Genomic DNA, 22,368 nt, shown 5'->3' with positions numbered 1-22,368 from the left:
ATCTCAGATGGTGTGCCCCCTTCTAAAATTAAAATTACTTGCAGCTGTTGAACGTCATCACAAAACTAACCACCTAGCAGTCAGGTGTTTTGCTGTAACCGCTGTCCACTGAGGACGGTACACCAGATGGTTTGCAAGATGAGGCATGCATCAGGTTTATATATTATTTTGTTTCTTAGGTTGCTTCCCTCCTTATCCAAAACTACAGTGTTTGTTTTCTATACATTATCCTAGATTTAGCTCAATTTTCATGAAATGCAAAATGAGTCACACTTAAAAAAACTGACATTTATTTTCAGTCCTTTATGCCTGTCAGTCTTTAGGTGTAGGCTGAAATAAAAGGCAGTGGATTTACAGTTTAGGGCACAATGAATCCATTAAAGATCATAGCGTTAACAGTAGATGTTTTTGTCATGCTTATTAATCATATCTGAAAACATCCTCTAGACTGCTAGGATTGGTGAACAGGAGAATATAGGATAGAAAAACCAGCAGTCTAGTGGGTAATAAATCACTCAAATGTCAAGCAGTTTCACTGTGATCTTTTCTGTGTGCACCCAGTAGGTGGTGCTGTGACACTGGAAGTCACTGTGGCTTCTCAGCATGCCAGGCTTCCACCAAACTGTAGAAATCCCTCCAGCTGTTGACGTAGTTTCCATTGATCTGGAGCCAGCAGCAGAATACTAAGCACTTCACAGTCGGGCATTGTTTTTCCCAAGTGAAATACTGCACTGCTTTTGCCCCTTGTTTAAAAAACAAAAAAGGCAAGAGTCCTTCAGTTAAAAACAAATAAATTTTAAAAAAAAAGAAGAAGAAGAAACTAAGGAGGAGGAAAAAAACAAGGAACAGAAAAAGAATCTATTACAAGAGCCCAAACCCACTGCCTATAAAATCCAAGAACAATGTTGGGAAGATTATGTTTTTACTAACTAATGAAATCCTTCAATGAAGGCTGAAAGCTAAGTTGTATTTCAGCATATTATCCAGCTTTGCTCTCTTTGTCCTTTTATGGAAAAAAGCGCCGGGTATAAGTGCTGGGGCTTATACCTGTAAAATGATTCTGGGTCAAATGGAGGTGATTTAAACATTTTTTTTTTTCTGTCAAAAGGAATCAAATGTTTAACAATGAAGAGAAAAAAGAACTCCCTGATTTGTTTCTTCTGAAAAACATACTGGGCTTCAGTCCCCCGTCATCGGTATGACGTCTGTGTGTGTGATGGCGCAGCACCTGAGAAATAGTCGGTCCATAATTACATCGCCTAAAATAAGCCACAAAAAGGTGTCTTTCAGCCAGCGCAGCACTACTATCAGCACCCTGCATACTCCTGTTTTCTGCCTACTAGGAAACAATTACATTAGTAGGAGAGGCACTGCATCACTTCTACCTTATCACACTGACACTGCGCTTTTCCCACAGATTCAGCCCACATTGTGATAATTGAGATACAAAATCTTCTTTACATTGTTACAGCTGTTGCTCAGTCCTTTTTCCCCCCTCTCTCTCTCTACTGTACTTAATTGACTTCTTCAGCTGTGCAGGATGCTTTGACATACAATGATTAATAAGATTATCACTTTCATTAATTGATGTTCTTGAATGAGGTTGCTGTCTGGCTGCTGTTCACCTTCCCCACATTGCTGTGGCCTCCCAGCAGTTTGTTAAATGCTCCATGGAAACAGATGTGAGTGGAGGAAATTGTTCAGGATCATCGTGATTAAATTCACCTTGACATCGTGTTTGTGTTTTGTTCTCTCCCCCCCCCCTTATCTAGGCATGCTTGAGTATGATCCTGTGAAGAGGTTTTCCATACAAAACATAAGGCAACACAAGTGAGTATTTTGATTGTATTACTGTGACTAAGCATACGAATTATCAGGTGTTTGGAAAATTATACTCTACACTAAAAATAAAAGACTGATCTGTTATCTACATGCCCTTTCCCCCCCACCATCCCATCCTCCTTATAACCTTACCAGCTGGGTGCGGAAGAAACACCCTCCATCTGAGCCTCCTGTACCCATCCCTGCCAGCGCAGAGAGCAGGGACCCTTGGCGGAGTATGACGGTGGTGCCCTATCTAGAAGATCTGCATGGCTACACAGAGGAGGATGATGACGAGCTCTATGATGGGGAGGATGAGATCATATACACTCAGGACTTCACAGTGCCAGGTAAGAGTGGGCTTAGATAATTCTTATGATTTGAGTTGGGTACTCTCCATAAGCAGATATGCTATATGCGGAATCTGTCGACAAGGAAAGGTTTTTGGTTGTCTTAGTTCTGTTTACAGTCAGGTCTGAGCAGGCTTTGGTTGCATGCAGGGATACGGTCAATGTGAAGAGCAAAAAGGGGAAATGCATTTGCTGAAATCCGAGACGGTTTGCCCGAGGTTCACTGCTTTACTCCTCCATTTAGTTTTGTGTCATTGTTCTAGTTTGTTGTATTGAAGAAAATTGGACATTTCATAATTGTTACTCTACCTCTACGAGGTGTCATTTAAACTCTGACACAAAATTACAGCTGAACTACTGAAAATTCACATGAGGACAGAGTGTCAGCCAGTACTCGGGCTTACAGATATCTGGGGTTTGTTAGCGTCTGTCTCTCTTTGGAGCACGTGTTGGGAAGCTTTTATTGCACTTGCTGTACGGTAATGAGGAGTTGTCTTCAGCCCAATTGATGCTTCTGTTCTTCCTCTGCTGCTGGGTTCTGTGTTGTGCTCCACCACTCCTTCCTCTCTCTCACTCACACAGACACACACACAGACAGAGCAGCAAAGAGAAATCAGGAAACTTCCAAATGTAATAAATACTTACATTGAACTGAAATTAAAGAAATGCACATAAATAACACAAAGTGAATGATTAATGAAAGAAAGGAGTTTTTCTTCCTTCCTTTGGCTTTGAAGGTCAGTTAATGAAAATGGAAACACTGCAGTATCAAAACCATGGGTTTTGTTTGCTTTTTTAAAATTCGTATTTCCAAACAACTGCATAACATTGGAAGTCTTAAATTTTCTGTGTAATGTCGATATCCAGGATACACAAGACATTGGATGTTTCCTCCAGAGGCTAAGTAAGCAGAGTAGCTAATGCCATATGTGGAAAATGGTATTGGGCCAGAGCTCTTATTCCTTGCATTCAGGGGTTTTCAGTCCTATAGTCACATGTGTATGAAATCGGGCACCTAGCCTTTCATTGTGCCTTTACAAACATTCAGAAAGAATGGGTTGTTTTAAAGATTTGTGTGGAAATGGTAAAATGGTATGGATAAAATATATTAGGTAATGTCCTGTGACTAAATAATTAATACTTAATCATCGCTGCTGTTTCCATCCCATTCACATAGAAATCGAAGTTCACATTAAGTACTTGCCCTTTTAAAGTATTCAGTATGTTACAGCAGTTTGCAATTATCAGATACTGTTGGTTTTGATAAAGGCCTTACTGCTAATCTTTCCGTCCCATATTGCAAAGAATAAAACAGTCACGTCTTAATGTTACTAAAACTGAAGGCTTTGGGTTCAGTGTGAAGGTCAGCGCACAAATGATCAGATATGTGGTGTTTAATGTAGCTTGGTAATCACACATCATTTATTTCACTTCAATCATTCAGCCTGACATCGTGCTCATGTTTGGTGATTTCCTTTTGGGAGTGGCTGTGCAAATCAGTGAACTCAAATCGTGGAAGCTGCTGTCATTTCCTAGGATTTCCACACCGATTTAGGAATTGTGTGAGTCTCAGGGTTTTTATTTGTGTGCATTGTTTTATAACATTTTCTATCATGTCTCGTGGTTGTGGCCCTGTGCAGCTGCAGTGCAGTGTGAGTTCATGTAGTTTTAAAATGATATGAATATGAATGGGACCAGACTTGACTACAAATTACCTGACACGACCTTGATGAAGACAAAACATGTTAAATACTCGTTAAAAGTTGTTGTTGTTACTGTTATTACTGTTGTTGTTATTGATGATAATATTATTATTATTAATTATTATTATTATTCAGAGGAACTCAGTAGACAAACTGCCTATTAAAGGATCCTGAGTAGAGTGGAGGAAGAAGTAATTCGTTGGTATCCTTTTAACTTATTTTAGTCATAAAGTTAACAAAGTTAGGAAAGCAGCAGTTTAAAAAAAAAAATCATAAATTAATAGACTTGCAATTCTCTGATTTCCTGTAAGCCTACATCCACACTTACGCATGTAGAAATGTGTGCCAGACCTACAAATGATATCATGGTGTCCAGTTTGCCAAAAATAAAACAAATATAGGAGCACACCTTCTATGATGTAAGACAAAATGTTGATTTTACGAGCCAGTAGGAGCGAGTTTTCCCAAAGCTCTGTGTTAAGTGACCTCAAGCACCATTTTTTTTTTTTGTTTTTTAAATGTAATGTAAGCTGAGTTTACCAGAATACCTGCGTATGACAGGACCTAAATGTGAGGGTTCATTGCTCGTCTGCTAATTTACCCCCCTTTTTTCTTCTTTTCTTGTTTTTCATTGTTTGTGAAATCCCTGAATAGTAAACATTACTACATTTTGTGCTGTGAGTGATTCCCTTTTTCCTGCAGAAGTGAGACTTATGAAAAGTTCTTATAAAAGCCTTAAAATCTCTGCGTCAGACTGCTCTCATGCATTTTATACGCTGACAGCATGATGGCTCTTTGCCCTCACGGTCTTTGCGGAAATGTGGACGTCTGGATCAGGCTTGTCCCAGTATGAACCTGAGGCATCTTAAATTCCCCATTTCCTCTCCAGGCTGTGCCGAGTCATAATGATTTGCCATGAAATAAGGTTCAGAGGGCTGGAACAAGGTGCACTTAAATGATATGTGTACAAACTTTAACCCACTGTTGACAGGCTCTGGTAAGAGCAGATATTAACTGCATCTTTTCATTTGATTTAATTTGCACCCCGACTCTTCCTTTAACCCCCCCCCCGAATTAAAATCTTTTATCTGTTGCTAGGCAACAGTCGGTAATAATAAATGCAGTAGTCGGTGTCGGATATCTAGAATTGGTGCCCCACATTAAAAAACCAAATGGAGCTGCAGAATGTGAATGAAGCGATCTAAAAATAATCCTGCTGAAATGGTTTCAGTGTGGGAGTCTGAATGGGTTTCCAGGATACATACATACACACACACACACACACACACGCTCTCTCACTCACAGGAAGCTTCACAAGAATAAAATGTTGGTGTGTTTGGTAAATTAAATCACTCGTTTGACCTCTTCTCTCGTAATGAGTAAATATATATGTCCCTGCTCTTAATGTTCTCCTCAGTCTTGCAGTTTGTGCTGTGTGGGAACCTGTAAGTTTATCTTGGCGCCTGCTGCACTCACAGATACTCACACATGTCTGTACTGAAATAAACTGGTCACACTGAGGTTAATTTCTATTTTTCAGCCAGTGGATTTCCTGTTGTTGTAGGTTTCGGTTTGTCGCACACTTCTCACCATTACCTGACCTGACATTTTGATGGTGCTGTTGGTAAACTAGATTTTCAGCGTTCCCCTCTCAAAATATATACACACTTGCAGTATGATCCAGTATACGAAAAATACAGATCATTTGTGAGCTGTGAGTCATGCGAGTGTTTCAGTAGAATCTAAGAATAGAAATATTGATTAGAAATGAGCCTAAGTCCCCTTCAGTTCTCACAGCTTCAGGTTTCTTGTGTTATCATGGGGGTTTTGGTGAGGGTTTCTGATGACTGTGCAGTTTTGTTGGTTTGTTTTTAATGGATAAAATAAGTCATGTGTGACAAAATGCAGTAGGCTGTTTTCTATTTTTGGCATTTTTGATATCATCTAGTGAACTGGCTCTTTGCAAACTCATAAATTCTTCTGTGGGTGAACTATAATATGTTTGCGAGCTTTTCTGTTCAAAAAACAGAATTTTATATTCTACATTGTGCATCTGCAGGTCTTTCTTCCATGCTTTGTGTCCATTTTAGCTTCTTTCTCTAAGGCGGTTTGAAAACAAAGCAAGGGTAGTTCAGTATGTACTCAGCATAGCACATTCAAACCAGCAGTATATCTGCTAACAACAAGCAAGAGTGTTGATTTTACATGTGAATGCAGCCAAAATCACAAAACTGACTTCTCTGATAAACTCCTCATTCACATTCGATGCCTTCTGTTACAAAATCTTTAGGCCTAAAGAGAAGAAGAAACTAGAAACTGGTTTAAAAGTAAAGGTTGGTTTTTATTGTCCTTAATGGATAGCATTAGTGTCGCTTTTTCATACTAATTAAGAATTAAGTTAATCTTTTGACTTCCTGGTTCCTTGGACACGTGGAGTAGAAAGCCTGGACCTTGTGCTGAAATTCAGAGCCTGACGCAACACAAAGGTTTTTGTCGCACATGAGTGTCCGAGTGTTTTTGGTGCTTTGATGTTGGATAAAACAAGGTAAATGTCTACAGGGGTCTGCTCATACTACAAACTCACAGCTGGTTAGCAAAGCAGCACTCAACACTGGTGTATTGGGTTTGTTTTGAGCCTCGTATGTGTGTGTTTGTGTCTTTAGGACAAGTGGCCGAAGAAGATCAGGATCAGGGGAACGCAGACCACAGTCCAGCTGTAGCCAAGCCAGTTTGTGTGAATGGGACAGAAGGGGGGTCTCTGAACAGCAAGGCCAAAGCCGAACGCCGATCCTCATCCTCGTCCAACCCCTCACGTAAAGGAGTCTCCACAGCCAGCAAAATCCGCAAGCTCTCCACCTGCAAACAGCAATGACCCTTCTCCCCCTTTCTGCCTCAGCAGCAACCCACCTGGTGAGTGTGCAGACTGCTTCACAAAAATTGTGGCTCAATTTGTGCTTCTGAAGGACACCCTTGTTATACAGTAGAAAGTGGGAAAAGATAAAGAAGCCCTTATGGAAAGCAGGTGCTGCAGATCCAGATAAAAGGTAGGAGGAATGACAGTGCAGTGGAAGGGAGGAGGAGGGGGAGGAAATGAGTGAGTGAAGAGAGTCTGTGTTGATATTCAGCAAGCAGCACTCTGGATCACCACCATTCCCCTGGCAAACACACGGGCACTTTCCTATACAGTGACAAAAAACCACATCTGGACCTATCCCACGGTGATGCATCTCCTGTTTCTGTTCGGATCTGTTGCCTTTGTAGGGTTCATCAGTCACCCTCATTCACGTGGAGTGAGGCAGATTTTTGCTACAAGCGTACACATAAATTTAACAAGTTGTCCTCCTCTCTTTTTCCAGTTACCGCCCACAGCTGCTCTTTCTGTCTTCAGCACATACAGAACCAGTCACGGAGCGAGGCTGTTTGTCACGGGTGCAGTGCAGGAGAGATGCTGTGTATTAATTTGTTCAGGCGATGACTCATCCTTGGATGAGATAAAGTGGGCTGTGGGATGTTTGTGTCTCTCTCTTTCTCACTCTGTGGGTTGAGTCTTTTCCGCGTTAACGGCGCCAATTAGTACTTGTCTTGTAAAAAAAATTCTGTCACAGCGTTTAGTTTTAAGTCGGGGGGGGGGCTTTCAATACCCTCGTCAGACTTCCGTTAATATTCTGTTGTCTGTGTCCCCTCAGGGTGATCTGTCCTCGTTCTCCTGTGTCCAGAGTCCTCACAGTTGTGAGAGAAACCTGCTGACATTAAGCCCCCCCAACACCTTCACCTGCCCCCCTCCCCAAACCTCCTTGGACCACTGGCCTCCAGAGTCGTTTGAAGATGCGGTATTAGCGACGAGGAGGAGGAGGACAGCATGAAATGTTCTTTCTGCTCTGAGACTGAGGCTGTGAAGACGGTGTTTATTTTCTCCAAAATTTTGGGCTCCTTCTCAACTAAACTCATCCAGTTCTCTCTTATCATTTTCCCCCTCCCAACCCTCCCCCCTCCTCTCCAATCTTGTCATCCTCCTCAGAGAGCCAAGTGTTGCACCGGACGTTACAGACTCCACCACCCACCTACCCACTCCTCCTCTCCACCCACCCCACCCATCCCTCCTTAACCCACCTTGTTTCTTTGACTACCTTTTGTTTTTACAGAACCCTAATGGCAGTTTTTAAAACACATTGTGATGTGTAAAAAAAAAATTAAAGAGGAAAAAAAAACCCCACACATGTTATGAATAATTCTATATTTAAACCTCTGCTGAGCATAATTATGGTAGTGCTACCACCGACATAGAAACTGCATGCTGTACAGAGCTGGAAGAAAGGGAAAGCTCTTGGTTTTATGTGGATGCACTGACGGACTGAAGCCTTGAGATTTGTATTTTTTCCCTCCCCTTTTAGGTTTTTTTTCTTTTTTTTTCCTATGAATATTTTTTAATTATTATTTATATAAAACATGTCCCAAACAGGCTGTTTTGTTGGATGATCCTTTCTGTTTGAATTTAAGTTCAGCATATTTTCATAAACACAGCTCATTGGGTTATGACCTTTTTTTATTTTTTCCTCCCCCTTTATTTCACGTGTCCTTTAAAGAGCGCACAGCTCTGACAGGAATATTAGACTCATCTTCCTCTTGTGTCTGCAGCAATTAGGTAGTCAGGGTGATGCTGCGGTTGCGGGCGGCATGCAGTGATGTTCTTTGCTGTGCCGATCACTTCAGCGGGTGTCCTTTTCCCCCCCAACCCCCCTCTTACGCAGGCAGGCCCATCATCAGCTCCTCACTGGGAATAGATAAGAGAGCAGGTGAGTCACCACTGTGAGGGAGGGAGAGAGAGATGAGCGCTTCCCACGTCAGCAAGGTCGACGGAGAGGCTCTCCGTACGACGAGACAAATGAAGAAGAGAGATGTCGCGCTAACAGACCGAAGACGGGAGGGTGATTTGTACGTGAGGGCACACTTAAGGTTACTGGTCTCACTCTTGTGTCAGCTGACAGATCAGCAGCAAAAATTCATTTATTAAAAAGGAAAATCTGAAAAACTTAAAGTGCAAATCGATTTTTCGCCTCACAAGGTCGAGCTTTTGTTGAGGCTGCGAGACGTTTTGAATTTTCTGCACACTAAAGCACACGCTTCACCCTGAACGAGGGTTAAAAATTTCATGAGATGCACATTTGAGCTCAAACAGAAGTTAAAAAAAAAACCTGTGTACCTACCGTTTCATTTCCCAGTTGACAGTCTTCATCACGCATTAGAAAATGAAGTATTTCTCACATGAATGCAAAACAAAGAGTACAAACTGAAAGCCGGAGAGGAAAACTTGATAATTAGTTTTCCATATTAGATCAATTCCTTGGTGTAGCGTCTCTTCTGGTTCTCCTAAGGGAGGTGATGTACTCATGGACTGAACGAAACAAAATGTGATATATTGACAACGAACGTGTCCTTAAAGATGCAAATTGTAGTTTCACAGGAAATTTAAAAAATAATTCCCAGGAGTTATTTAGAACAACAACACAAAGATTATATAAACCAAACATCAGGATTGTGTGACTAGTTTAAAATCCCTTAGCTGGATGAAGAGCTCATAAAAACCAGTTATCAGCTAAGAGAGTTTGCTGTACAGTTCATCTGCGAGCATTTAATATTCTTAAAGCTTTGAGGATAATTACGTTTGTTCCCATGGACTCTCATCTTAAGATTAGCTGTTAAATTTTGCCTTAAACCACTTCCACCAGAAGACGCCTCTGAGACTCTCTGGACTGCATAATTAAGCCGCATGTCACTTTCTACCCAGCTGGATGGGTTGCTTAGATTTACGATGGTTGTGCGATGCAGGTTAAAGTCATTGGGCTGAGATTTTTCTGGCAAAGAAGCGAGTATCTCTCAAGTGTAAAAAGTGCTTTTTTTTCCCCGAGCGTTGGCAGGGCAGCGTTCAGCTGGAGAATGATGCATTTGGTGCTCGGCGTTGTATTTATGGCAGCGGGATGATGTCTGCGGGGCTCGGTAGCTGCTCTCATTGTAATGACAGAACAGTCCAACAGTGTGACTCACTGATGTTTATGTAATAATGTTTAGACAACAAATATGGAGCTCTGTGGCATAAAAGAATCTGACTTCGCCTACCCGGCCTTCATTTTTTAGTAAGATTACTTCCATTGCTGATTTTGAGAAATGCAGTAAATCACCAAACTTTTATTTGGAAGCACACACTCCCACTGCCACACTGCCTTTCTGACAGACAATGTCGCAGGAGCTATTCCAACCTCCCGTGCCTCACAGCATCGGCTCTCCCATCACCAAACCATCTGTCTAAAAGCCTGAGAGGCTACTGTGTCACTATTTAAGCATCATCTGTCAGTCTTCCCTCAGCAGCACTCACTCCACTCCTCCCGGACACAACCTGATTGATGCACAGGGGACAGATGGCTAACAAGAATAAAAACGGGTAAAATATGAGGATGGAAAAACGCCTGCTGACTGGATTGTGCTTCCCATCTGTTTTTACTTTTAAGACATGTTCATGAAAGAGAGGGCTGCAAGCACTGAAGAATTGTTACGCTGTTTCTTTTTTTTTTCTTTTTTTCAACATGGTCAGCATTGTTCTGATACAACAGCTCACACAGACATTTAACCTCATGATGGTCGAGACAAGAAGGACACTTGAGGATATGGTTTTTAAAATGAGGGGGAACAAACGCCATCATTGTCTGTCTTCCCATCAAAGTGCTTTTTTGTAAACTGTACAGTATTCACATATGATGATGTTCGGACCTACGGTAGCATGCCAAGAATTCAGTTAAGTCTGAAAATATGTAGGTTTCCTTATGATGGGTTGAGTGCAATTCTTTATTTCTTCTTTTTTTTTTTTCCCATGATTACCAATGGAAGGGATTATCACGCGTCACATGGGCATCACAGTGACAGCTGAGGTGTGAATGGAAATGCTTGAGCGAGAATGTACTTCCGTCCTTTTTTTTCTTTCTTTTTTTTTAAGACATCTGAAACACGAGGATGTTTGAACTGTTGTGGACCCGTTTATCTGGGTGTGCGCTCTATAGACAACAGACTGGAAAACAGACATTAACAAGTTACGTGGGACTGAATCCAGGTGAGGCTGTGCGAGCCACTGTGAGCACACGCTCCGGTTCCCCCTGGCTGATCTCTGTGCTGCGCAGGCCGCTGTAAAGCCTCTCTTCCACTGACACAGCTAGCTTGTCTGTCAGACTGCTCTGTGCCTGCAGGGAGACCTCTGATAGGATAGCCTGACTGCTGTTGTTGTTCTTGTTGTCAACTCTTGGGTCCATGAAGCTCTTTTGTGCAGGCACCGTGGTTACAGACTGGCAAGTTGTGCTTTCTGCTGTCTGTCTCTCTGCGGAGGCTTGGCAGCCATCGGTCTCACCAGCTGAAGCTGCACAACAAGAGCTGCTCTTTGTTGTTGCCTCGTCTCCTTCGGATGTTTTGTTGGCAGCGCTTTGTGGGGAATCATCTGCCGCGCCTTCGTGTGATGGATCTGCGCTCTCTGCTCTTTCCTTTGCTGCCTCCTCAGAAGCCGCGACCTCGCTGGCTTCTTCATCAGCAGCACTTGCGATGCGCGAGAGGGTGCTGTGGTATCTGGTGTCCAGAGGGTAACCAGCGCTGTCCCCTCTCCTCAGCGGCGTGAACCTCTGCCTCTCCAAAGACGGGGAGTATCTTCCCCCAGAGCTCGAGCCAGGATCGCTGTATTGCTTATGTCTTTGCCACTGTTTCCGGAGGTGAACTCTGGATCGGTGCCTGGAACGTAACGGGGAGTCCTGCTGGTCGAACCGTGGGTCGTGGCGAAGGAACTCGTTAAATAGGGCGTCCGTCTTCTCATCTATGCTGTAGTCACGGCGGCGGAGACGTGTTCGGTGAGGACTGGTGGGCTGTGCGATTGTTTTCACAAGTGGAGACATCAGCTGTGTTTGCGATTCTGGAGATTTCTGAGGGTGAAGAGATTTCAGAGGTTGATGTGAATCTTGGAGGGTGAGAGTTTGGCTGCCGCTCTGTGGTTTCTCCTTTAGTTTCTCCTCTGGCTCGGTGCTGTTTGCCATCTCATCCTCCAGCTCCTCCTGAAACAGCCTGGCCTCGATGCTCTCACATACTGAACCCTTTCTACCGGAGTTGGTGAAAAACAACCTCCTCTCTGATGCCGTTTTCCCTCGTGGGGCACCGGGAGTCCCAAACAGTCGCATCTCCTCAGGGGCCCTGGATGGAGCTTCGATGGAGGCGTAACCACTGTCCATCTGAAGGAGCTTTCTGTTCCCCCCCTCACCCTCTCCCCCAGGTCCACTTCCCATCTCACTGTCTAAACCCAATGCCCCTCTGGTTCCCCCTTCCAACCCCTCTCCCTCCCCATCTCCTTCAGGCTCATCATCCAGGTCTTGGGACAAGCAACTGTCGAGGCCAGAACGAGCTCCTGCACCGCCAAGGGATGAGACGCTGTCCGCATCGCTGCGGATGGACTCCCGGTCTGTGCTGCTCTGGTCTGAGGAAGCATACAGCTCCAGAGAGGCTCGCAAGCTCCAAATTTCTCTGTACAAGGAAGGAGGCGCCTCCAGGCTCTCCTGAGGAAGCATGAAGGAAAGCGATGAGCCCGAGTCGGTCCTTTGTCTGGCTTCTGCCCCCAACACCACTTCATCTCCATCATCTGGCTCTACCTCGTTCTTTTTCCTTGCGTCTGCCATCGCACCATCTGTTTTTGCGTCTTTCCTCAACATGTCTTCAAACCTTTCCGGAATGACAGCTTCTTGTTGCGTCCCAAACAACTCATCTTCGTCCGCTGACTCCAGCCCGTCTCCTCCCGATCCTGCTGCTGTTCCTACGACTTCCTCTTTCAGTGTTCCTGTTCCATTAACTGTAACCTCCTCTTGCCTCTGGGCGAGGCAGCAATCTGGTGGCAAACTGAACTCTTCTCTCCTGGTGCTGCTACCACCTACCTCCACCATGGGCTCCAGATTAAGCCTGCAATGATGGGAAAACTGTCAGACAATTCGGTAAATTGCATGGTGTTAAGTCATGGTATTATAGGCAGAGGTGTACCTGCTAAGGAAGACTGAAGATGTGGGTGCAGTTTGGGGATGAGAGAGAGACTCTGCAGAGAGTGACTGGAGGCCTCCGGTCTGGATGGGTGTATGTGGAAAAGATTCAATGGCCTCATCTCGGAGAGGAGAGGAATCGTCTTCAGTGTGATCAGTGGTTTCACTGGCTGCTCTCTGTCTCTGAAAGGGCCTTCTCTTGGGGGACCCTGTGAGAAATTCATATGATAAGAAGGTTAGCCCTTACCCACGCTTTCAGTCTTATTTCAGTCAGGGCCGCTAAAGTCAAAAGAAGCGTGATATTCCCATCAGCAGTAATACATATTTGGCAGCATGGCTCTGATCTGGGACTTTTCTGTCCATCCACATGCATACATGAGAGCACGATTCCCAGACGGAGCAGAGCATCAGTGACAACAGATCCTTATCTAAAATGATAACATTTGTAGCCACACGGGCTTCACTATCTTTGGCAAGCAGACTGGACTAACCAGGGGTCAAACCACCAACTTTAGTCATCATAACCGAGTCCAGCGTATTTGTCAGGATTGTAACTGTGACTGATTTTGTGCCCTGGCTGAACTAACCATGTCTGAGTGATCCATTTCTGTCATGCACACAAACCTTTGGCATCGAGACTTGCAGCGCGATGCGTGGTGTCAAACTTCCACCTCCTGAAGTAAGGCCCTGCCCCCTCCAGACTGGCGTGACGCCGCAGTTTGGAGAAGAAATGCAGAACTGAAGCTTGGCCCACAGTTTGACTCGTCTCGCTCTCGGCCTCTCCCCTGTCGCCAATAGCCTCCATCTGGCAGAAGAGACGAGGAGGACGGGGAGGGTGGTGGTGACACATTAAGGAGGAGCTGAAGCGGGAAAGCTAAGATGGATTGTGATGGGCAGAGGCAAAGTCCTCGGGGGACAGCAGTTTGTCATTTTGTCACTGAGTAGCAGTGATGACTGATGTCAAAGCGCATCAGCAGCTTTCAGCGCCCGTGGCAGCTGATTTTCACAGCTCTGTTAATGTTTGATGAAAGCAGATGAATCTGCACTTAATTGTAAACTGTATTCCTGCCTTTTACTGAATGAAAGGCTTATTTTTAAATTTTAAGACTTATTAAGACCCACCTATTTCTTTTATTCTCAGGGGGAGGTGAATAAAAGTCAAACTCACTGTCTGAGAACGTGTGTGCTGTGGTTTCATGGCTGATAAAGACTGCCTGGGCCCCTCGTCCAGGATGACGGAGTGGTGTCGGTCTCCTGGCAGACCCCCGCTGAGGCTCTGGCCCATCCAGTCAGAGACTCTCTTCTTAGCGGGCTGGAGAGAAAGAATTGAATCGCATGTTATCCTTGAGAGAGTCTGCTCCAGTGACTGAACAATGTGTGATTTCAAGCATACCTGGTAGATGGTGAGGGGTAGCTTGGGAGCTGCTGTCTCACTGATGTTTATGGTGCTGCTCTCTGTTGAGTCGCATTCCATGATGGTGAGTATTTTTAGGTCACATGGTGCCGGAGGCAGGTGAAGGTGGGTCAGCCGGGCCTTTTTCAGGTGGTGGAAGTCTCCTTCGGTCAGGGTGTACCTGAACATAAAGATTGAGCGCCTGAGCTCATGGCATCAAACAGCTTATCTAAATGATAAAAAATCCCAAGCTCAGTTGAGCTGTACCTGCGTCCTTTGTCCTGAGTCGTTTTCTCCTGTTCATAAAGTGCAGACTCATTGAAGGAGACTCTGCGGCCCGTGGACCCGGTGGAGATGAATCGTTCTGACTCTCCATCGTGACAGCTCGATGCTGAGAGGGCATCCGATTCATCGAGACGAATGGTGATTTCTGAGTGACAAAGACAACAAGGACACAGCAAGGGAGAGGAATAATGGAGTTATTGACGACAGCGGACCGAAAGAAAAAAACAAGAACGTGAAACATTTACACAGCTCTGACCTTGCGTGGGCTGAGAATCCTCAGCATAAGTGGTGTTTGTCTTCTCAGGGTCATCGCTCGCTCTGAAAGAGGCAAATGAGTTTTACTCAGATCTCTCTCGTGGAAGCAAAAACACAGCGTCACCTCGCAGCTTTCCATTTCATTTTCAGCTTTAATCCACGGCGGTCATAATCACATCGGCCCCTGTAATCCCCGAGTGCCGTCGAGGCAAGCCTGACCTGCTAGTCCCCACGCAGTGTGTCACTTTGCAAGGTAGCGCTCACCTGGAGTAGCGTCTCCCACCCATGCAGCACCGGTGACAGAAGAGGAGCAGGAGGGAGAGCAGGACCAGCATCCCCCCTGCGAAAACGCTCAGCAGCACCAACAGCAGGACATAGTTCTCTACCTGACCGGCCGACACCGGCACATCCTGATGGGAGGCAATCGTGAAAAGAGGGTGGCACGTTTGGTCAAACCTTTTTTTCATTTCAGAGGGGCAATCAGCCATAACATCTTGCTTATATTAATCAAATTATTAATCAAATATTAAATCAATAAATCAAGGTTTGTTTTCAAAGTTGGATAAGTTCCATAAAATAAATATAAAGAAAATTACACCTGTTCAACTGCTTGGACGACTAGATATCTGCATTATCAATCACATGGAAGCAACTCAGTGCATTTAGGCATGTGGATGTTGTCAAAACGATCTGATGAAGTTCAAACTGAACATCAGAATAAAGAAACAAGGTGATTTTAAGTGGCCGTCGTTGCTGCTGGGGCCAGACTGCTGATCTACTGATTTTTTTTCCCCACATGATCTAGAGTTTACAGAAAGTGTTTCTAAAAAGAGAAAATATCCAAGGAGAATCGCCAGACTGATTTGAACTGGTATAAAAGCAGCAGTAACTCAAATACCCCCCTCTTTACAACCAAGCTGTGCACAAGAGCATCTCTAAACACGTCGCAGAAGCAGAAGCAGGTTCCTGTCTGCTGAGAATGGGAAACTAAAGCTACAGCTCACATGGACTTCCTGATGGTAGGATCAGAATTTGGTGCAAACCACATGAAAGCTCAAGCCTTTTCTCAACAGCTCATGTTGCTGGTGATGTAATACTGTGGGGGATATTTTTGTCCAATGAGCACCTGAGTGTTGCTGATCAAGTCCGTCTCTTCATGACCACAGTGTTTCCATCTTCTGATGGCTTCTTCCAGCAGGATAACACACCATATCACAAAAGCTCAGAGGGATCTTTGACATGTGTATGGCAAATGTGTTAACATTTACACCATGGACCCACTTTATATACATCACAGTGTAATATTAATAAGGACCATTCCACATAACAAGTAGCTTTACATTTGAAAGTTTTAGTGTAACAACCAACTTATGACACCATAACGAGAGGGTCATTTTTTTTGCCATTGATTTGTTAGTCTCAATCTGAACTGAAACTCATCAGTAGTGTGCATGTCTGTTACAGCTGAGGCTGAAGAAGATGACAGAGCACACAGAAAGGCTGGGGTCACTTTACCGACTCGTGGTTTAATCCAGTGACCAGTTTAATTCATCTCATTGTTTATTAACAAATATTAGAGAAAAGTGCAAATGGAAAAGCAGTGTTAATCAAATACCAATGAAACAGTAACACTAAAGCTATTTTTGCACTTCAAGAAAAAACAAGTGTTACTGCTGACAGTAACAAGTTTAAAAATCTGAATTTCTCCCTTTTTAAGAACACAAAGCGTCTCACTAAAAACCCGTCAAACTGGTACTCTCTGTACTCTTCTCCCATTTGGGTTGCGCAACATCAAATTAATCTGCACCGCTTGTATTCACATGGCATAGCTGGAGCTCATAACTCCTTCCTTCAGAAGCACAATAAGGCACAAGCTTACATGCAGTATCTCTGTTGTTACGTTGTGTTGCAGTGAACTGGTGGCTGCACAGTTCAGAGCTTCACAGCACTGAGGGATCTCTCTCTCTCTCTCTCTTTGGCATTAGGCGGTCAGCTAAGCGCTGTAATATTTAATGAGTGGAATTAACACTAAAAGACTCTCTTAAGTCCCTCACAGTGATTCTTATCCAGACGCACACTTGTGTACATCTGCGTTCGTCTGATTAATACTCTGTCTTGGCTGAGTGAGCCCGTGGATGCTAATCGAAACGTCAGCGAGACCCTTAATTCAATTTCCCAGCTCTTCTCAAAGAAGGGGAAATGAGGCCTCAGCAGGCTAAAAATGGAAATCGGAGGAGGAAGAGGAGGAGGATTCCAACGCACATGAGCAATCCACACACTGCACCGAGACTTTCCTGGCTCTTCTTCCCATGTCAGCTTCAAAAAGCAGGAAAAATAATTGGTTTCTCTCCCCCCCCCCCGCATCACATGCAGAATATTCATCTGCTGCAAGTCTTTGTGTTTTTTAATTCAGCAGGAAAGTGTGACATACGGCCATTATGGAGCTTTAGAGTTAACTGTGAGGCGGAGAAGCTCCAACTTTTAGATGATGACCTTAATAGGAGCAGCAGCAAGGTTATTAAAGCAAACCCGAAGCCTGCTGCTGCCTATTTAAAGTTGTTGTCAGAAGAGCGAGCCAACCCCCAAATATATCCAGTTTACTCCGAACATGAGGCAAAGAAAAGCAACGGCCTGTTAGAAAACGGCGTGTGCACGTTTGAAAGGAGCAAAAACAGCTGATTTTCACTGCCTCCACTATGCTCTCAGAGGCTCTTCAGTATGAGCCTCAATCAGTCTCAGTCAGCTTCAATCACAGGCTCAATCTAACGTCATTATCTGCTTATTAAACCAGAAAGGGCTGATGATTCATGTGAGTTTAGACCCTTTTAGGGTCCAAACGCCTAAAAATAACTATAGTAATAAAGTAGTAATAATAATGTATTTTAGTGATATTTTCTAATGTCTTCTAATGTTATATTTGCCAACTCGTCCACTGCAGACAGGAGAGAGTGAAAACCGTCCTTTATGTCACACAGAGGCTCAACCTGTCTGAGCCATTAGTCTGCCGGTATCTCGCTAGTTGCCAGGAAAGAACAAAAGCTACTTTATTACTTCAGTTTGTTAAAGATTTCAGTTCCTATTCTGGTCAAATTCGGCTTCAGTGTTTATTAACAATACAGCTCCAGATCCAGGTGACAGTAAGTCAAGAGGATGTTACCCATCTATGTCCAGCAGTAGCTTGTATTCAGTTCAAATATTGCTTTAAATTGATACAGATCAATGCTAGTGTTGGTATCAGATCGATACTAGCATGACATGCTTTAGTGATCCATCAAATCATGACACACTGCTCTCCCCTACATAAGCTGTCTTTATAAGTTGAAAGCACTGGTGTCAGTCATATTGGCCCTGTGTTTACTTGCTATTAGATCAATACTGAAATTTGCCGAGCACAGCACCAGTGGACGCACTGACCAGTTTGTGTCAAAGGTGTTGACAGTACTCACAGTGGAGCTCTCAGTCAGAGTTGTCAGAACAGGCAGATCATTGCTCATGGTAAAGGTCGGTGTGAGTGAACCCTGCAGAGGATGAGAAAGTGAAGAATGTCACACACTGAGCTGACACTTCTTACTAGACAGCAACACAATTCCTGTTAAGTTATGCTGAAAAGTCTTAGGTGTAAACAGTGTGATCACTGGTAAGATGCGCAGTCGTTTTCTCATCGAATCCAGAACTAAGTCGGTGTGGAAAGATCCCACAAGACTGGGCTGAAACAATCATCTAGGCTGGGAATTTAACTCCACTGCAGGGTGCTCTGATCGCGCAACTTTTATAATACTGGTATACACCCTGAACACTGAAACGGGTTAGTTATCAAGACTGCAAAATAAAAATATTTGGGACTGGCTAGCCTGTTGGACAAAGGAGTTTTAAAGATATGCTAAGGATATGAAAATGTCAAAGCCCTCACTAATCATAACGTTTACAAATAAACAGTGCATAAAGTCTTGAGTAACGCCTTATTTCTTTACACATTGTTTGTTCCAATTTCAGCTGAAAACTTGACGTATCTCAGCATGGTCTGCAGAGTGTCATTAAAAATGTGAGGAAACTGGACAATTGGAGGACAAACGAAGAAGTTGCAGGACTGCAAAACTATCTACAGCAGATAAACAATGTCTGCAAGTCATGTCCTTAAGAAATGAGAAAGAAAATCCAGCAAACACATGACACAAGACCTCAAAAATGCATCTGATCCTTCAATTGATCCATCTACTGTTCACTGAAGCTTCATCAGAATGGAAACTGTTGTCACTTAGTGTGCAGGAGGTCGGGAGATAGGTAAAGCAAGTAGGGGTCGGATCCTACGCCAGCTACCGCTTCAGTCTGTTTCAGTATATCGCTGCACCTATTTCCCATTTTCATACCAAAACCAAAAGAAATGAAGGGTGACTCAAGACTTTTGCACGGTAGGATAAGCCTCTGAGCCACATAACTCTACTTTATAACCATCCAAAACACCTGAGAGAGCCACAGCATTGTACAGCGTGATGTGCTCTTGTTTTACAGTCAGCATATGGCAGAGTTTATTTTAAATACCACATACATCAGTGCTGTAAAATATTAATGAGAGCACCCAGAGAGTATTAATGCACAGCTGAAAATAGTACCCGACAAATGGGCCATTTAAAACCACTATTGTAATTCTGTCTCGCAGAACTCACAACTTATGCGTCATCACATCTCACTTGCACGCACAGATGTACTCGCAGCCGTATTTTTACCACAGGATGTTATCTGTTGTCATGTCCACATCAAATGAAAGACCATTTGAGAATGGCACAGCAGCAATGTGCAGCTACATCTTCATATCATTAGGGTGATGATTGTTACTCATTGCCTGGAAATAATTTGGGGATGCGTGTGCGGGCTGATGGTTTGGCAGAGAACCTGATAGTTCAGCTTTAATGTCTTTATAAGATGAAGATGCAGACCACGGCTACAGTGCATTTGTGGTGCGTCACGCCATCAGAGCTGTTTCTGAAAGCTGGCATTTTGACAATTTGAGCCGGACTTTGTGGTAATTATAGATAAATGGCACACGGTGGGGTTTTAAGGCGGCAAAGGAATCCAAAAGCGAGGTTTCTGAAGAAACTGAAAAGATGAAAAATATGGAAATCTACAGAGTTCAATATTGCTAAAAACCCTGGCTCCGGTGCTTGATGCTGCAGACTTTTAGGCTAGAAAATGCACTCCAGCAGAATCTTCTTTTGAATTCCTCCTGGAGCTCATCCACTCCCCTCAAACTTGAAATACGCTGGTTAGTAATGAAGGCTGTCTGCATACCAGCAGCCACAGATCATGGAGATAACATGAATTCATCAGACTTTAATAACCTCCAAAAACAAGTCAGCTGAGCTGGATATTGCAAAACTGAAGTAATTCCCCTTTAACATCCCCAAGAATGTAAGCCTGACAGTTGACTGGGTCGACTGCTTTGCTGAGATTAGCTGACATCCACCGAAATGGCACAAAACCCCTCACAAATGTCTCTCAGCTAAAGCTCCCAAACATCTGCTCACATCTGGTAAACTAACCTCTCCTGCAGAAAGGTGCGAGCAAAGGAAGACGAGCTGACACCCCATTAATATTTACACAGAGTTCAGCTTGTGTAACATCGGCTCAAGACCGCATTCTTCAAGCATGCTGATAACACCGCCGCACATTCCCTCACCATGTGAGAGCCATATTTTATGTAAGAGCTCATACAAACCAACAAGCTCGAGGTAACTATGATGTGAACGCAGCTCTGAATTGAGGCGAGAATACGCACAGACACACACGGCCCATTCTTCTGCTGTCGAATTATCTTCAGTGAACACTTGGCACTTGTCAAAATGTGCTTGAGAGCAGTCGGGGTATGGTGGGGGGACCTTAATCACTGGTGAGATGTACACTGAGGGGGACACGGGTCTTCTTTATGTGGGCAAAAAAGCAGATCCCCATAACAGACATGAGGATTTCAACTCAGGAAGACACAATTTTGAGATGGAATGAGGTTAGAGTGAGCATTTAATGGTCTCTGTGTGTGTGTGTGTGTGTGTGTGTGTGTGTGTGTGTGTGTGTGTGTGTGTGTGTGTGTGTGTCTTGGAGGGTTTCCACCACGCTGGGATCAGGCAAAACCAGAACAGATAATTAATTAGATTAATTATAACTCCAGATGTTTGTTTTTTTCAGAAACCATCTGTCTTCTTTCTGCTGATCACATAACAGTCAGTCATAAACTTTGGATGATGGTTTTAAAATGTATCCTTGAAGGCACTCTTGCATTCTCTGTGTATTCAATTATTACATCCAGACAAATCCACGGGGCTCTTTTAAACTAATTTCACAAATTAAGTCAAGTCTAATTATTAACATATTTATTAAAATACTGGATTGCTTGAGTTTTAGAAGCTGGACAGACCGTGAATCTCCAGTCAGGCTTGGAAAATGTCATTATTGTCGTTATTATCATGATCTTTTAAAAAATAATTTTCGGTGCTATAGTATTAGTAATTGTAACCTAGTAGCAGTGCATCAGCTTCACCATCATTTTGTCGGTAAATACTGAAGCTGAAGTTTAAAACACTGACCCCGACTGGTGGCAAAAAAATATAACCTAATCCAACGCGTGCGTGCGTGCGTGCGTGCGTGCGCCTGTTAGTCCCAGGGTCTGAAGTCATGTTAGAATGTAACATCATCTCTGACGACGTCTTGGTGTACTTTATGTCACGGTAATGGAGCGGATGGTGTCACTTTCATAAATACTGTCCGGACTAAGGAGGAAGGGGGGCGGGTAATGGATGTCAGTCTGACGTGTGACTGCACGATGATGTGCTCCAGATGTGATGCATCTTACGGTCTATACAGGCGTTGTTGACGGTGCTTCGCTCCGCTCTGTGGGGCCCGACTACAGCGATCCGCTGCAGCCGGCGGCGCTCAGCAGCCTCAGCATCAGCAGCAGCAGCAGCCTCGGCAGCATCTTCCCCTCTCCTCCGAAAACCCGCGGATCAGGACAGCCCCATATCTCTGCGACGTCTGATCTCAGCCTGCGGGGAATAAATCACGGTTAGTCACCCAGGAGCCTTCATGTGCCGGACACGCTGGAGTGTGGGGGCTCAGCTGAGGACCCCCGCCCGCGCCTCAGACATGCCCCAATAAATCAGATGCTGCGATCTAGAGTCGGCTGTGTCACCTATCCCACCTATTACATAATGAAATAGTACCACATTAAACCGTGAGCACAGCTGTAGGTCCGTGTAACCTGATCAGTGTGTGTGTGTGTGAGGCGCAAGGATCGGACTCACCCGGCTGTAGACTCCGTTTGAAGCGGTCCACCGGCAGCCTGCCCCGTCTGCATACTTTAATTTGGGCTTCAAATAAAGACTGTAGTTATGAATGAAGCCACACGCGATTAGACACACCCACCGCCCGCTCCCGACGCACCACGTGACAGGCACTGACGACGACGGTGGTGGTGATGGTGGTGATGATGCGAGATGGAGGAGAAAACCCGTCCTCATTCACACCAGCTG

At 44.2% G+C, this 22,368-nt stretch overlaps 2 protein-coding genes across 2 annotated transcripts in view; one reads left to right on the top strand and one right to left on the bottom strand.

The window, feature by feature from the left end:
- stk11 (serine/threonine kinase 11) overlaps positions 1-8,335 on the top strand; it is a 21,305-nt gene extending 12,970 nt beyond the window's left edge. The window contains exons 8-11 of the mRNA XM_082513359.1: positions 1,773-1,830; positions 1,978-2,171; positions 6,538-6,784; positions 7,561-8,335. Coding sequence (XP_082369485.1) covers positions 1,773-1,830; positions 1,978-2,171; positions 6,538-6,746 — 461 coding nt within the window. The 3' untranslated portion in view covers positions 6,747-6,784; positions 7,561-8,335. The remainder of the gene's footprint in view (positions 1-1,772; positions 1,831-1,977; positions 2,172-6,537; positions 6,785-7,560) is intronic.
- cbarpa (CACN subunit beta associated regulatory protein a) lies at positions 7,462-22,368 on the bottom strand. Its single transcript, XM_082513356.1, has 11 exons — positions 22,141-22,368; positions 21,693-21,882; positions 18,298-18,369; positions 15,116-15,261; positions 14,853-14,914; positions 14,579-14,741; positions 14,312-14,492; positions 14,087-14,230; positions 13,543-13,723; positions 12,923-13,127; positions 7,462-12,844 (listed from the first exon to the last, which is right to left on the bottom strand). Exons 3-11 carry the CDS (start codon positions 18,343-18,345, stop codon positions 10,954-10,956), a joined length of 3,021 nt encoding a protein of 1,006 aa, XP_082369482.1. The 5' UTR covers positions 18,346-18,369; positions 21,693-21,882; positions 22,141-22,368; the 3' UTR covers positions 7,462-10,953.

This window comes from Aulonocara stuartgranti (genome assembly GCF_965226115.1).
Source record: "Aulonocara stuartgranti genome assembly, chromosome: 18".
In the NCBI taxonomy this organism is placed as follows: domain Eukaryota; kingdom Metazoa; phylum Chordata; class Actinopteri; order Cichliformes; family Cichlidae; genus Aulonocara; species Aulonocara stuartgranti.
This window is presented reverse-complemented; position numbering and strand designations above follow the sequence as displayed.

Excerpts from the sequence above, each read along its gene's own strand:
- cbarpa (XM_082513356.1), bottom strand. The coding sequence starts at position 18,345 with ATGAGCAATGATCTGCCTGTTCTGACAACTCTGACTGAGAGCTCCACT. Across the intron at positions 14,493-14,578 it reads ACTCAGGACAAAGGACGCAG|GTACACCCTGACCGAAGGAG; the intron begins GTACAGCTCAAC and ends CTTTATGTTCAG. Across the intron at positions 14,231-14,311 it reads TACCCCTCACCATCTACCAG|CCCGCTAAGAAGAGAGTCTC; the intron begins GTATGCTTGAAA and ends CTTTCTCTCCAG.